At 44.7% G+C, this 16116-nt stretch overlaps 2 protein-coding genes and 1 pseudogene across 2 annotated transcripts in view; 1 reads left to right on the top strand and 2 right to left on the bottom strand.

Moving 5' to 3' along the window:
* Positions 1 to 2237, bottom strand: part of Dnal1 (dynein axonemal light chain 1) — a 23917-nt gene extending 21680 nt beyond the window's left edge. Inside the window, exon 1 of the mRNA XM_028782156.1 lies at positions 2191 to 2237. Coding sequence (XP_028637989.1) covers positions 2191 to 2193 — 3 coding nt within the window. The 5' untranslated portion in view covers positions 2194 to 2237. The remainder of the gene's footprint in view (positions 1 to 2190) is intronic.
* A 3456-nt stretch (positions 2238 to 5693) lies between these two features.
* On the top strand, positions 5694 to 6216 carry LOC114633616 (annotated as a pseudogene).
* A 628-nt stretch (positions 6217 to 6844) lies between these two features.
* Positions 6845 to 12155, bottom strand: LOC114633611 (acyl-coenzyme A thioesterase 6-like). The gene is made up of 3 exons (XM_028782187.1): positions 12146 to 12155; positions 10849 to 11051; positions 6845 to 7309 (listed from the first exon to the last, which is right to left on the bottom strand). The coding sequence occupies exons 1-3, from the start codon at positions 12153 to 12155 to the stop codon at positions 6845 to 6847; spliced, it is 678 nt and encodes a 225-aa protein (XP_028638020.1).
* Between the last annotated feature and the right edge of the window lie 3961 nt (positions 12156 to 16116).

A 16116-nucleotide genomic window follows, 5' to 3' on the forward strand; every position in this document is an offset into this window, starting at 1 on the left:
TATTTATTGAAATATAGGTTGCTATGGGGATACTGGCTCCTCTTACAGATAGGAGCCGAAAATTCCTAAAGGACCAAGTGGACATCGTGAGTGGCTAGGTAAGGTCAGAGGTCATATAAAGAATTTAATTCTCCTCAGCTCCAGATAATTTCTGGTTGGTAGAATTTGCAAGAAAAATAAAAGGTATCCTATCACTATATTTCTTCAAATATAAAAACTATTAATTAAATAATATCCTTAACTTTATACGCCATTAAGAAAGAAGAGTTGCCAAGCATGGTGGCATATCCCTATGGTCTTAGGACTCAGTAGACCATGGATCAAAAATCCTTGAGGCTGGCCAAGGATTCATAACAAATTCAATGCAAGCTCAAGCTGTATAGAAAGACCCTGTCTTCAAAAACAGAAAATGAAAGATGGCATCAGTTATCTAAGTGTATTTTGGTAATATTAAATGTGGGTCCCAGGGATCAAACTCAGGTCATCAGGTTTGGCAGCCAAGTGCCATTATTTTCTTCTCTGAGCCATGTCTCCAGACTCAGAAACTGGACTTTGAATGTAAAATACATTATTTCTTTCTTGGAAACTATTATAAACAGGACTTTGGAAGCTACTTTTTTAAAAATTCAGAGGCTGGAGAGATCTCAGCCGTTGAGGCTACTTATGGCGTACACTGCAGAGGACCAGAGTTCAGTTCCCAGCACCCACTAGGTGACTCACAGCCATCTGTAACTCCTGCTCCAGGGGGACAGGGACTCCACAGGTGTCCACACACATAGTGAAAAACAAGTCTAAAAACAGCCAGGTATGGCGGCCCATATTTTAAAAAAATTCAAGTAATACATGGACCTGTATTTCTGAAGGAACCAGACTACCACTATGCAGTCAGTATGAGGGAACATGACTTCATTATTCTAATACCCTAGGCTTAATTTCTGTGCATTGATATAGCACTGGAAAACACACACACACACACACACACACATATATTCACAACTACTAACTATACCGTTTTGTTTCTGATTTTCTTTTCTTGTGCATTGTTAGTGATCCAATCTAAGATCTCATACACGCTAGGAAAGTGTTCTACTAGTTTCAGCATTGAGGTATATGTCTATCCCCCTCCCAAACACACAACCCTTGAGACAGTGTCTTATTTATCTCAGACTTTGAACTCTTGATCCTCCTGCCTCCACCTTCTGAGTACTGGGATAAGAGGGTATGTACCACTCTGCTTGATATATATGCGGTGCTGGGGATTGAATCTATAGCTTCACGCATGCTAGACAAACCACTCAACATCGGACCCCCAATATTCAACATCTCCAGTTGGCAAGTGAATCTTATACTTTGCTAAATAGTTCTGGCTGGGTTAGATCTGAAATCGTTTTCAAAAGGAATAGTTTGAAATATCAAGTATGTAAAGCAAAAGAGGTGTGCTTTTGACAAGCATCATTAGCTAAAATTGTTGCTTCATGAGAACTTTTGGTAGACTACTGGTTGACTACAAACCTAAACCAGCAGCGTTTCTCAAAGTGTGGTGAGATGCTCCCCAATTTCGGAGTTACCTGAGGTGCATGGCTGAAACACACATTACTGAACCCCCGTTGTATTATAAACAACAACAACAACAAATCTGCATTCCAACGAAGCTCATATTTACTTATGTTAGAACTAGAGGAACATTTGGCCTGATAAATCCATCAAAGACAGTTTGAACAGCGTCTCTAAACAACAGGACTCAACCTCACTCCGAGAGCAACTGGGCACAACTAACTCTGCTGCAGCTGGAGATCTCTGTACCCAGCCCCGACCCCTCCATCCCACCAGGGGGTGAGGGGAGCTAAAATCACGGTTATACAAAGAGATCTCTTTATCACAGCGCCCATCCTATCACCTTTCCCACTCCAATCCGCTCTCCTGAGAATTTCCAGCTGTCTTTCCTTTTCTTCTGTCAGAGTCCCTCCAGCTTAACCTAACTTCCTGTCAGCCTCTGGCCTCTCTCTCTCCGCAGACCACCCCCCGCCCGGACGGCTGCGGCCTTAGGCCTGCGGCTCTGTGAAGGCATCATTCCCTTCCTCGCCCTACCCGCGGTGCCAGCACCCTGCCACCCTCCACACCCCACAGTCATCCCTTTTTCCACTCTCAATCTCCTCCCGGGTTTGGCTGAGAGGCCTGGAGGGTACTCACCATTCCGGCGGTTGCTACCGTCACTGCTCTGGTTGCTAGGGCCCGCCGGGGTCAGTGCGCAGGCGCACCTCTGGAGCTCTCCGTCTTGGCTGCACTAGCAGCGGTCCTTTCTCTCCGCCTTTAGGGTGGCGCGAGCAGAGCATTGTGGGACGGCTGGCGGCCCCCGGGGTCCTCCAACCTCTCTCCACTAAGCAGGTGCTGTTGTAGACAGACCTCAATTACCCACGAAAGTAGTCCATGCACTTTCCCAATGCCAGTATTGCCTTAAACTTGGAACTTTCAAACCTTCTGATAACATTTGCAAATCTGATATAAAAGAACTTTTTAAAATAAAAAATCCTTCCCTGGAAAAATGATGAGAAAAGTTAACTGTCTCAGTCAGTTCGCTTTTGCCGTCTCGGTCAGTATACCCAGAATTAAACTGTGAACTTCTCATTTCCTTACTCTAGATCCCCCAAGGAGAACTCAGGCGCCTGAAACCTGAAGTACACACTTAAAGTATTACAAAATGCTGGGGTTTTTTGCAACTGAGATATTTTTTTCCTTCCCTAAGAAGTCAGATAAGTTAAACAGATGCATTTTTTTGTTTGTTTGTTTTTTCTAAGACGAGGTTTCTCTATGTAGCCCTGGCTGTCCGAGAATTCTGCCTCTCTCTCTCTCTCTCTCTCTCTCTCTCTCTCTCTCTCTCTCTCTCCCCGTGTGCATGTGTGAGTGTGCATGTGTATATGTACAAACAAACTGCCTCAAACGATTGATGATCTTTCTTGAAAGGCTGTTGGTGATATGAATTTAAGAGCATTTAAAACTTCTGTACCTTTGTGACCAAGCCAGAAATTCTCAGCCTTCATCCCGAGGAACAGTCAACAAAGTACATATGTAAACCCCACCCCAACCCCAGCACACACAAATTTAAAGCTTTTATAGAAAAAAAGAAAACACAAATGTCAACAAAAGAGAATTGGTTAGTAAATCTAAGCGTGCAAATGGAATAATGCTTCTACTAAAATATTGCAGAAATACATTTATTCATATGAAAAGTGTAAGAAAAAATGAGGCGGAGAAGCAAACAGACTTGATCTCAACAGGGGAAGACTGCTTTATGGGATCAGAAAGGGACCCCAACCTCTGCCTGGGATGAAGGGTGAGCTCAATTAAAGACATGCATAGAACATAGGTAGCTACCAGGAAGTTACAACTATTTTTTGCCAGTATACTGGGAGCAGGGTGTGCTGTGTTTTCAACACTAGAGCTTAATGTTTCTGCAAGTAAACCTGAAAGATCAGGCCAGGGCTAAGACATTCTTTATGGTCAGGGGCTGTTTTCCAGAACAGCCTCACAGCCTGAGTCAACTACCCAACCAAAAGGTATTGGTATTTTAAGTAAAAACTCAAGTTGCCAAGCAAAACAGTTGATGGGGTCCTCTTCAATGTCTATATGGCACATATGAAAGTGTGCAAACACGTATTTAAAAGGGTATTATGAAGGTATAATGATTGTTAACTACAGAATTGTGTCTCCTCAAAATTCATATGTTGAAGTCTTAATGTGACCGTCACATTATCTAGAAACAGCCTTTAAGGCTAAGTAGGGTCATAACCCACGTCTCATGTCCTTGTAAGAGTAAAAGACACAGGAGGGACCATCAGGAAAATACAAAAGGCCATCAGAGGCCTCCTAGCCTGCACCTTGGTCTTTAGCTGAAGGTTCCAGACTGTCAGAAAATAAATTCCTATTGTTTAATTTATGGAAGCTTATCATGGCAGTGCCAGTTGACTGATACAATGTTATTGCTTGTATATTTCCTGATTGCTCTGATGTGATTTTTTTTATTTAAAAATGACAAATTTCATTATGAGATAAGATAATGAAATCACATTTAAAAATAAGGAATTGATAAAATGTTTATTAAAGAAAAGAAAAACATGTTTGTAACATCTAAACCCCTGTTTTTCGAAAGACCACCATGTCACCCATCCCTACACTAGAGTTCCTCCTTGCCTGACTAAAATCCCTTACCAATTTTGTTTATTCATGAATCCCATCCTCAATCCTAGTCGGCGGCCAGCTCAATATTCACCTCACCAAAAGACATCAACTTTGTCTGCAAGCTCACATGTATTTCCCCTTTGTCACTGCAGCAGTAAACTGACTGTGAAGAAGTCTTGTTTATTGTCAGATACAAAAGAGACTCAGGACAAATGTCTAAGTGTGGTTCCTATTAGCATACCAAAGCACATGCTGTCCTCCAGGCTTGCTGGGTACTGGTAGCTCCTCTCAGCTCTCCTTACCCCACCCCTACACTAAAGTAATCCAGCTCAGGCATGGATTTCTCTTACTCCAGCTTCTCATTCTTATATTCTCCGTGATGAGCTTTCTCGCATACTCTGTGTGTCTCTCTCTCTGTGTCTCTCTGTCTCTGTCTTCCACCCCCCACCCTCCTCTCTCACTCTCCTCCTACCCCATCCTCTCATGGCCTTGTTCAGTATACTGGCTGTGTTTAGTCTGCTATTTTCTCTCCCTGCTCTGGAATCTTCCAGATACTTGTGGGCATACGCTCCTTCACAGCTACAATAAAAACCTCAGCCACACTGTGGAGTGGTCATGTCTTTCCTTTTATGCATATGCTGTTGAAATCCCCACTTTATATAGTTACCATTATGTCAACTTCATATGATGGGACAGTCACTTGCCTCCACAAAATAACTCAGCATGTTTTGACATATTTCATACCAAGAACACTGTGAGCCAGGCATGTGGCTCACGCCTTTAATCCCAGCTGGGGAGGCAACAGAAGAAGGGAAGTTTCAGGCCAGTCTTGCCTGGTCAACATAGCTAGAGTCAGGTCCTAACCCATCAAAAGAGTGGACTGTGCTCAGCTCAGGCTGTATTCCTGCAAATTCTCAGCATTCCACAGAAACCGTGTAAAATGGTTTGCCAGGAAACACTATTACTCTCTTCTCTGCTCCCACAGGCCATCAACCTCCAGAAAGAGTGTCTAAGTCACTATAGACAAGCCTCCAACAGAACGGAGCCCCATGCTAGTTCTCAGGCTGTGCTAGCGAATCCGCCCTCCTCCTGTGGCAGTGACCTCTTATGCCTGAACTAGCAGGCCTTGCCCACCAGTTTCACTCTCTTGCCTGTTCCTATTGCCTTGGCAATTGTCAGTTTGATGCTCTCCCTGTGTTTTCTCTCTGCTCCCTCTCTGTCCCAGAGAGAGACAGAACCATGGCCAACTTCCCCAGATGCCTCTGGCTAGGCTCATTCTTTTATCTACAATAAAAACCTCCCCCTTAACCTGTTGAAGCCACTGAGTTTGTGGGAGACAACCAGCGGCAGCTCAATCTGACTGATCAATGTTACTGAAGCTGCTGTGTCTGTTTTTTTTTTTTCCCTGCTCCCCCCTCGAATATAGCTAACTCCAGGACAGCAAAGAGTATGTAGGGAGATCCTGTCTCAAAACAAGACAATAAAAAATACTTTGAGGGGCAACCCTTTTCGCCAAGATGGCGCCGAAAGCGAAGAAGGAAGCTCCTGCCCCTCCCAAAGCCGAAGCCAAAGCCAAAGCGAAGGCCTTGAAAGCTAAGAAGGCAGTGCTGAAAGGCGTCCACAGCCACAAGAAGAAGAAGATCCGAACGTCACCCACCTTCCAGCGGCTCAAGACACTGCGGCTCTGGAGGCAGCCAAAATATCCTCGGAAAAGTGCACCCAGGAGAAACAAGCTTGACCACTATGCTATCATCAAATTCCCACTGACCACAGAGTCAGCCATGAAGAAAATAGAGGACAACAACACGCTTGTGTTCATTGTGGATGTCAAGGCCAACAAGCACCAGATCAAACAGGCCGTGAAGAAACTCTATGACATTGATGTGGCCAAAGTCAATACCTTGATAAGGCCTGATGGAGAGAAGAAGGCATATGTCCGCTTGGCTCCTGATTATGATGCTCTGGATGTTGCCAACAAGATTGGGATCATCTAAACTGAGTCCAGATGACTAATTCTAAATACACACTTTTTTTTTTCACCATAAAAAAAAAATACTTTGAGTTTCAGATTTTCTAAGGCTAAAAACATTCCCATAAAAAACAAAAAGGATTATATAACAGCTCTGTCCTTTCTTTTAACCACGACTGTTGTGTTTTATAAAAAGAAAGAGACCAGAGATATGTTTGGTGGAGGCGAGGTATAATGGCGGGGGGGGGGGTGCCCCTGTGCGCCCATGCTGGGGCATCCCTTCCCCCTCTGAGGTGCCAGTCATAGGATGGTATAGTAGAGAATAGTTTATTCATGGCATGGGGAGGGGAGTTGAGAGAAAAGCAGAGAGAGAGAGAGAGAGAGAGAGAGAGAGAGGGAGGAGGCCGGTCATGAGCACATGGAGAGGGGGGAGAGGGGAATGGGGAGAGAGAGGGTAAGGAGCGGGAGCTAGGGCAAGAGAGAGAGGAAGGGGCAAGCAGCCCTTTTTATAGTGAGTTGGGCACACCTGGCTATTGCCAGGTAACTGTGGGGCGGAGCCTAGACTAAATGCCAACAACAACAATAAATCGAGTTTATTCAAAACACGTTTTATTTTCAAAACAAATAGGTCCTGTTTAAGGAGAAACAAGCCAACAGGGAAAACAGCAGCCATAATTATTTACACACTGATTCATTCACTCAGCAGGCTATAGGAGGAGGAAAATAGGGTGGATCAATACAAAGACCAGTTTCCGGATAGTAGATTATCTGGGGTCTGTCTTTTCCATGGGCCTGTAGATGTCCACAGGCTATACAAGCATAGAGGTCACTCTTCCAGTTATGATCGTCCATGCCTACAATAAACAGGAACAGCCCCTGGGCCTTTTCCAACGGAATAAGACTTTGGTGGTTGGGTTCCTCCAGTGGATTGTTCCAAATATCCCTCAAATCCAAAAGGCCTGACTCCATGATCTTCATTTTGGTTTGGTCATACCCAAGACTAGGAACAAACAGATCCTTGTAATACAGAGGGACTAATGTGTTGGCCACACAGGCATTTATAAGGACAGTGGCTGTGATGTTGTCCTTCAGGAAAGCAGCCATTGAGAGGCACAGATCACCACCTTTGGAGACACCAAGAAGCCCAATATTTGGGCCTTTCACCTATGAGGAGAGAGAGAGAACAAGTGTAGGGTTCACGGGTGGAAAGCATGCAGTGATTTTATATTCTCCAAGTACCATCCTCAAATACAACTTTCTTGTCTTCCTTATAGAATAATCTATCAGTTAAAAACAAGCCTGATAATAAATAAATTGATTTCTTTTTTTAAATTAATTTTTATTGGATATTTCATTTATGTTTCAGATATTATCCCCTTTCCCATTTCTCCCTACCCAGAAACCCCCATCCCATCCCCCATCCCATCCCCCCTCCTCCTGCTTCTATGAGGATGTGCCCCTCCCACTCCGACCTCCCCACCCTGAATTCCCCCACACTGGGCATCCAGCCTTCATGGGACCAAGGATCTCCTCTCCTACCTATGCTGACAAGACCATCCTCCCCTACATATACAGCAGGAGGTTTCTCCCTATGTGCTCCCAGGCTGGTGGTTTAGATCCTGGGAGCTCTGGTTGGTTGGTATTGTTGCTCTCCCCATGGGGCCGCAAACCCTTTCAGCTCCTTCAGCTTTCTCTCTCACTCCTCCATTGGGAACCCCATGATCAGTTTAGTGGGTAGCTGTGAGCATCCACCTCTGAATATGTCAGGCTCTGGCAGACCTCTAAGGAGACAGCTATATCAGGCTCCTGTCAGCATGCATTTCCTGGAATCCACATCAGCATCTGCCTTTGGTGACTGCACATGGGATGGATACCCAGGTGGAGCAATCTCCGGACAACCCCTCCCTCAGTTTCTGTCCCACAGTTTGTCTCCATATTTACTCCCATGAGTATTTTGTTACTCCTTCTAAGAAGGACTGAAGCACCCACACTTTGGTCTTCCTTCTTCATGAGCTTCATGTAGTTTGTGAGTTGAATCTTGGGTATTACGAGCTTTTGGGCTAATATCCACTTATCAGTGAGTGCATACCATGTGTGTTCTTTTGTGACTGGGTTACCTCACTCAGGATGATATTTTCTAGTTCCATCCATTTGCTTAAGAATTTCATGCATTCATTGTTTTTAATAGCTGAGTAATAAATTGATTTCTGAGTATATAGCCTATCTAATGTTTATAAAGACCAGGTCAAGAGTATACACAAAGGCCCTTGTAAGATAAACTAATGAACTGTTAAATATTTTTCCTAATTTGGTGAATATAACAGCATAAAAAAAAGATGTAAGATTAAGCTCAATTTAAGACCTTAGAACTCACCTGTAGTTCTGTATTGGATATAGCAAGAAGAGCCAGTCATGGACTCTAGGTCCTGGAGCACACCCTCCTTCTCTTTCCAACACTCATTCTTTTGTGCTCCTTAAAGGGCTTTCATTGTGTGGACATGCAGCTTGCAAGTTTAAGGCTTAGGTATATATGTTCTGGTCAACATAGAGAAGAGGCATAGGGCTTGGACACAGGATCAGACATGCGGGAGAATGAGAAGGAGCCAGAAAATTAGAAAAGATCACTAGAGTTAGTTTGACACCAAGCAGAGCAATACAAATGGTGAGAGAAAAGCCAGATTGAATAAGTCAGCTGGGAGAGGAGCTTGAGCCAGAACAGCTGAGTTGAACCAGCCAGCCCGAGTTCAGAAAGAATAAGAAAGGGTGAGCTTCTTCAGCAGCAAGTCTCAGAGGCTGAAAACATTCTAGGCCTAGATTAGAGTGAACAGAGGCTTGAAGCTTCCAGGATTAGCCTAGGTTAGCTGACAGAGGCAGTAAGCCTCCCAGACAACAATTACATTAGGTGAATAAATGATACGTTTACATATTGACTTATTTTTCTAGGGCCTTATCTCTCCTTAATAAGACCATCAACAGTTCCAGATCATGGCTGGCCTGGAACTTGCCATGTAGACCAGGCTGCCTTGAACTCACAGGGGTCCTCTTTGCCTTTGCCTCTTGAATGTGTCTGCTGAGAGTCATCCCTGAACTTCAACAATATTAGAGCGTCCTACGGTTCCTTACAGAACATCTTATCCCTTAACATCAGAGTCTTACAGACTCTAAATGTAGATGGTAAAAGCTTGTGTCTGTGTGTCTGAATGAAAATGGCCTCCACAGGTTCAAGAGAAGTGGCGCTGTTAGGAGGCGTGGCCTTGTTGGAGGAAGTAAGCCATAGTAAATTGGGCTTAGAGGTTTCAGAAGCTCAAGCCCGGCCCAGAGGCTTATTCTCCTTTCCTGCTGTTTGTTAATCCAGATGTAGAACTCTCAGCTCCTTCTCCAGCACCATATCTGTCTGTGTGTGCCGCCATGCTTCCTGCCATGATGACAACGGACTAAACCTCTGAACTGTTAGCCACCCCCAATCAAATGCTTTCCTTTATAAGAGTTGCTGGGGGCATGGTGTCTCTTCACAGCAATAGAAAAGCCTAACAAGCCAGTCTCATTTAACTTACACTTACTGTAACTATTTAAAATAATTGTTCTGCTATCAGATACTTTATACAAACATACAAATTGCCAGAATGAGAGTATACCTGGGGGGTAGGGCACCTACTCAGAGGAGAAGGGGATGGGGAGTGGGGGATGGGGGATAGGGGAAGGATTGTGTGTGGAGGGTGACTGGGTTGGAGGCAGTGAGCAGGTTATAAAGTGAGTAAGTAAAAATTAAATTAAAAAAAAACATAAACATTGTCTTAGTCCATCATCAAAGAAAGTCAGGACAAACACTCAAATGGGGGAAGGGGTGGGGAGTGGGGGGTGGGAGTGGGAGGAGGCAGTAACCTGGAGGCAGAAGCTATGGAGGAGTGCTGTCTCTATGGTTTGCTCAACCTGCTTTCTTATAGAACTCAGGACCAGTGGAGGCCCCGTCCACAATGGGCTGGGCCCTCCCACATCAATCACTAGTTAAGAAAATGTCCTACAGGCTTGCCTATCTTTTTTTTTTTTTTTTTAGTTTTTTCAAGACAGGGTTTCTCTGTATAGTCCTGGCTGTCCTGGAACTCACTTTGTAGACCAGGCTGGCCTCGAACTCAGAAATCCACCTGCCTCTGCCTCCCAAATGCTGGGATTAAAGGCGTGCGCCACCACTGCCTGACTGCCTACAGCCTGATCTTACAGAAGCATTTTCACAATTGAGGCTCCCTCCGATCTGATGACTCTAGCTTATGTCAAGCTGACATAAAACTAGCCAGCACAGTGACATTTATCACCCTTACAGCATTGATGAGGGTCCTTAATATTGTCAAAAACACCATTCCTATGCCAGTGTCACCAATGCTCTCAAAGATGTCTCCTTTTAATGGAGCTTTCCCACTATAAACTTATATCAATGTTAGTAATGGGGAAAAGGCAAGCCTCCGAGATGTCCTCAGACAGTTGTGGAAGAATCCAAGGTTAGCAGTTTCTTATTGCTTTGGGAGTTATGGTGGTTACAAAGGGAAACAGGTAAGTCTTAAGAGACAGGAGAGATGGGCAGAAATAGGAATAATCTTAGCAACAGTTGAGGGATTGCTTGGGTCTAATTCCCATTGTCCTGGCTGGGCTTTTGGCCCGCCTGAGTCCACTTCTCCCTCCCTTGTATTCAGGCCAGCTCTGGAACCCACCTGGGGATGGTGTAGCATAAAGGCCAAGGCTTCTTCAAAGTACTCCAGGCATACATCGCTCAAATATTCAGGGAGGTCTTCAAATCGGAAATAAGCCAGAGCAAGCACAGCGAAACCATGCCCAGCCAGGAGGCTGCCTCTGTATTCACATAAGCCACCGACACTCCCATCCAAATCAATGACCCCAGGGAACTGGACCTTACCTGCGGAAGACCACACATCATATCACAAAAGGCTTTAGTACAAAAAATATTGGGGGATTCAGATTTTTGGCCATCAGCAAGAAAAAGTCTCTCTCTCTGTCTCTCTGTCTCTCTGTCTCTCTCTCTCTTTCTCTCTCTCTCTGTCTCTCCCCCCCCCCCCCCGCCCCTTGGGAGTCCTGGCTTTATTACACTGTGTAAGGTGTCCTAGAACCCTTGATCCTCATGCCTCTGCCTCTCAACAGTGGACTTACAGATGTGTGGCACCACATCTGGCTATTTTGTTTTGTTTTGGGACAGAGTCTCACTATGTACCTCTAGCTAGTTTGGAACTCGCTATATAGAACAGACTGTCCTCAAACTCAGAGATCTGCCTGTCTCTGCCTCCCAGGATTAAAGGCAGGCACCACCATGTCTGGCTAGTTTTAATAAGCTACAGAGAAAAGAGAAGTGTAACAAAATATCTCCCCTACCTAATTTGTCACAATAATAATAAGTAAAGTTTAAAACTAACACACATCTTCCAACAACTTTTTTTTTCAGTTTCCTTAGAAAATATCTAAAATGTTTTATGGGTATAAAACGTTCTTAGGTCCACCAGGGATTACTAGAGGATAGTCCTATCTTCTCGTCATCTGTTCTACCTTTAAAGAAGGGCACTGTACATTAGCTGAGTTGTTTTGGCCCCTGAATACTTGTATATGCTGTTTCTTTTGCTGACTGTACTATTCTCCCTCTCTTCTGATTTTGATGTGCTCAACTTCATAATTTGCAACTTAGTGTTAGCATTCTGTCTAAACTCCACCCCCACAGTTACCTGGCAACAGCCAGGTAGGTCTGGCCCACTATAAAAGGGGCTGTTGCCCCCTCCTCTCTCTCTTGATCTCTTGCCTCTTGCTTCTCCCTTCCACCACTCTCCATATGCTCATGGCCAGCCTCTGCTTCTCTACTTTCTCTGCCTCTCTCTGCCTCTACTACCCTCTTAACTCTCCTCCCCATGCCCTGAATAAACTCTATTCTATACTATACAGTCGTATGGCCTCAGGGAAAACAGATGCCTTGGCATGTGCCTGCTGAGACATCCAATTCCCCCATACCTCCCCACATACCCATAGAACATAATCTCTTTATCTTTATCTTTTTTTTTTTTTTTTTTTTTTGGTTTTTTAAGACAGGGTTTCTCTGTGTAGCCCCGGCTGTCCTGGAACTCACTCTGTATACCAGGCTGGCCTCGAACTCAGAAATCCGCCTGCCTCTGCCTCCCAAGTGCTGGGATTAAAGGCGTGCGCCACCACCGCCCGGCTTATCTTTATCTTTTTATAAACACATCAGATAGTCTTAGACACATTCTCACCAGCACCTTAGCCAGTATCTCCCTCTCCGAGGATCTGCCACCGTGTATTATAGGTGTAAGAATAATCCTATTGGGCTATAAGTTTTGCCCCAAATATTGATAGGTCATGTCTTAGTTACTTTTCTTATTCCTTTGATAAAACACCATGACCAATGCATCTGACAAAAGAAAGCATTTAATTTGGAGCTCACAGTTTCAGAGGGTTGTAGTCCATGCCATCATGTGGTTGGCGGGGGAACTCTGGAGCAGTAGCTGGGAGCTCAGGGCTTGATCCACAGGCACGAGGAGGCAGAGAGAGCTGAGAAGGGTGCTGCCTTTTGAGACACACTTCTTTCAACAAGGCCATACCTCCCAATCCTTTCTATACACTGATGGAGGCCATGTTTATTCAAACCACCACAGGCTGAAGAGGTCAGCTCAGGGCCTTTGGAAAATTCCAACAGGCCCCAGAACACGTAGGCACCCCTCCCCTCTGGAAGGGAGAGGTTGATTACATTCCTCAGGAGGACCACAGGGGAGACAGACTGTTAGCTGCCCTCCCTCCCCGCCACCAGGCAGATAAGGGAAGCCCTCGATAACTCATTCCCTAAGGACCAATCAGTTTAAAAGTCACACTGTAAAGATAAGCCAAACAGAAATTCTTTAGTTGACCTAAAGGCCAATGTATTAAAGCAATGTGCTCCACACACTGACACTTAAACACTCTCACTGAAAATTGGAGTTATTTTCTAACATGAAGAAAAATGTTGTGAATAAGCACAGCACATGCTTTGAGAGCCATTTTATGATGTACTTAAGTAAAATTATAATTAATTGAAATTTAATCTTTACACTATGGCCAAAGCAGATAAAAATAGAAAATTAAATGTTGTTGAAAATAGAAGCTGGGCAGTGCTGGTGCACGCCTTTCATCTCAGCACTTGGGAGGCAGAGGCAGGCGGATTTCTGAGTTCGAGGCCAGCCTGGTCCACAGAGTGAGTTCCAGGACAGCCAGGGCTACACAGAGAAACCCTGTCTCGAAAAACAAAAAAACAAAAAAGAAGAAGAAGAAAATAGAGAATAATTATCACATATCATAAAGGTGTCAAAGGTCTTTAGTTACCACTGGACTCCCTGGGGGTTATTTTGAGGATATAAATCACAGTATATGTCCACAAGATATAACAATTTTCTATTATTAAATGTGAAAAAAAAAGTCACACTGTTCTGCCAATCATGTTGTGCCTAGTGGCTGTTGCTCTATTCTACCCCTGAAAACTGTATAAAAACTGGCCAAACGGGCTGGCCAGGGTTGTTGCCTCGCACGCTGGAACAATAAACTCCTCTTGCTTTTGCATTGGTCTCCGGCTCTGTGTAGTTCACTCATGGGTCCCAAGTAGCTAAGGCTCCTCAGAGTCTTACAAGGTCATAGTAGACAATGACAATTTCAGGGTCCCCCCCCCCCCATTCTCTTTTCCTTTCTTCATTTCCCTCTTGTTCTTTAAAGTCTTGTGTAGTCCACACTAGCCTAAATCTTGCTTTGTAACGCAGGGTCTTGAGCTCTTGTCGCTCCTGCCTCGGCCTCCCAAGCAGCAGGGACTTCAAATATGTACCCCCATATTATTTAATTCACGTCTATCAAGTTGTTTGCTTGGTCTTAATAAAACCCTTGGTAACATTGTGGTGGTTTGAATAAGAATGGGCCACATAAGCCCATATACTTCAATACTTAGTCATCAGGGCGTGCCACTATTTGAGACAGATTTAGGAGGTATGGCTTTGTTGGAGAAACTGTGTCACTGGGAGTGGGTTTTGAGGTTCAAAAGCCCACAATAGGCTTGGTGTTGCTCTCTCTGCCTGTGGGTCAGGTTTTAGCTCTCAGCTACTGCCTGAGTATCGGCCTATGTGCTGTATGCTGTCATGACGATATTGTACTAAACCTATGAAAAATGTGAGGAAGCCCCCAGTTAAATGCTTTCTTTCACAAGAGCTGCCTTGATCATTGTGTCTCTTCACAGCTATAGAACAGTGAGTAGGATAAATATTCTTCCTGGATGAGTTAATCAGCCATGATGTGTGGGACTGCATAAGGGTATCTTGGTTCATGGCTGGGCATGGGCCTGGAACCCTGAGACTCCAAGGGAGAAATGGCAGGCTTTCAGCCATGTCCCCAGAACCCAGAGTCCTGAAACGAAGTCTCGTCTTCATAGACCTAGATTGTTCAGTCGTAGGCCATTACAGCCCCTCCCAAAGTGCACAGGTGGAGGGCGTGACTACAGGCCTCAGGCCCTAAGGATTTACATACTAATGATGGCCAGAAGGCTGAGCAAATTAAGCATTCTTCCCAGAACCTCCCCCTTTCTCCCTCCCTATTTAACTCAGGTCTGCCCTGAGATTCAGGGGTTACATCTAGATCCATCCACCATCCACCATGAAAATAAACCCTTTGGAACCAAGGACTTTCTCATATCATTGGGGCCTGCCGTCGCCAAAGCCTCCAGCCTTTGGAACTCCAGACCTTTCTCCTGTATGTGGGAGTCCCCGGGACTCCTCCACTGCGGCCCCTTTTCCCACAGTGATGATTTACAGAGCTCTCTATTTCTGTGGAAGTCTCCAGAAATAGAGAAACAGAAATGGAGTAGGTCTCAGTTGCAGGCACAGGTGGTCCCACTATACCAAGCAGCCATCAGTGAAGTTTAGAAAGTGCCCACGAGTTGTAAAAATGACGGATATCCTCTTACTTTGTGCAACAACCACCAAATTTAGTTTCAGAATTCTGTGTTCTGCAGTGACTCTAGTACTTTTCCTGTGGCTAGAAAGGGCACGCCAGGACCATCTTTCTGCTGTTTTTACACAGACTGCACCCTATTTTTCTCAGGCCAGGGTTTGCCAACATCAGCACAGCATCCATTTGTGTATGTGTGTGTTCTGTGAATGTAAGTGCTTGTGTTTGTGTATGAATGTGTCCTGGTGTGTGTGTGTGTGTGTGTGCCAAAAGTCAATACTGGATGTCTTCCTCAACAGTCTTCACGTTATTTTTGAAGACTGGAGTTCACTGGCAGGCTAGACTGGCTGTTTAACAAAGCCCAGGAATCCCATTTGAGCTTCTAGGCTTCACAGCATTTTACAGGCACTGACTCTGGTGCCCAGCTTTTTGCATGAGTACTGAGGACTTGAACTCAGATCTTCATGGTTGCCAAGCAAGCACTTTGCTAACTGAGCTATCTCCCCAGCACACTGTATCCATTTGGAACAGAATAATTTTGTTCTGAGGCTGTTTGGTATTTTCTGGGAAGGTTAGAAAGTTAGCAGGATTGCTGGCCTTTACCAGCTAAATGGCAACAGCACCCCCTCACACACACACACACCTTTCACCCCTGCCACAAGGTTTCCCTATATAATTCTGGCTGTCCTGGAACTCGATCTGTAGACCAGGCTGGCCTTGAATTCAGAGATCAGCCTACCTCTGTCTCCCCACTGCTGGAAGTAAAGGTCTGTCACCACCACTGGGCTCCCGCCTTCATTTTTTGACAAACAAAAATCTCTGCAGACATTGCTAAATGTCCTCATGGAGAGGCAAAAATCATCCCAGGTTGATAACAACCACTAGCATGTTTATGGTTGGGGGAGATTCTGTCATGGATATTCTTGTGGGCTTTAATGATTAGGGAACATTGTCTTCATTTGTGGGTTACAGGCTCTTCGAAAGTTTGATGTGAAAAGTGGCAAGCCACT

This window comes from Grammomys surdaster, unplaced genomic scaffold (assembly GCF_004785775.1).
Source record: "Grammomys surdaster isolate TR1022 unplaced genomic scaffold, NIH_TR_1.0 721, whole genome shotgun sequence".
NCBI lineage: Eukaryota > Metazoa > Chordata > Mammalia > Rodentia > Muridae > Grammomys > Grammomys surdaster.

Coding starts and splice junctions, on each gene's coding strand:
- LOC114633611 (XM_028782187.1), bottom strand. Junction 7,310..10,848: donor TTATGCTACACCATCCCCAG/GTGGGTTCCAGA, acceptor CTCTCCTCATAG/GTGAAAGGCCCAAATATTGG.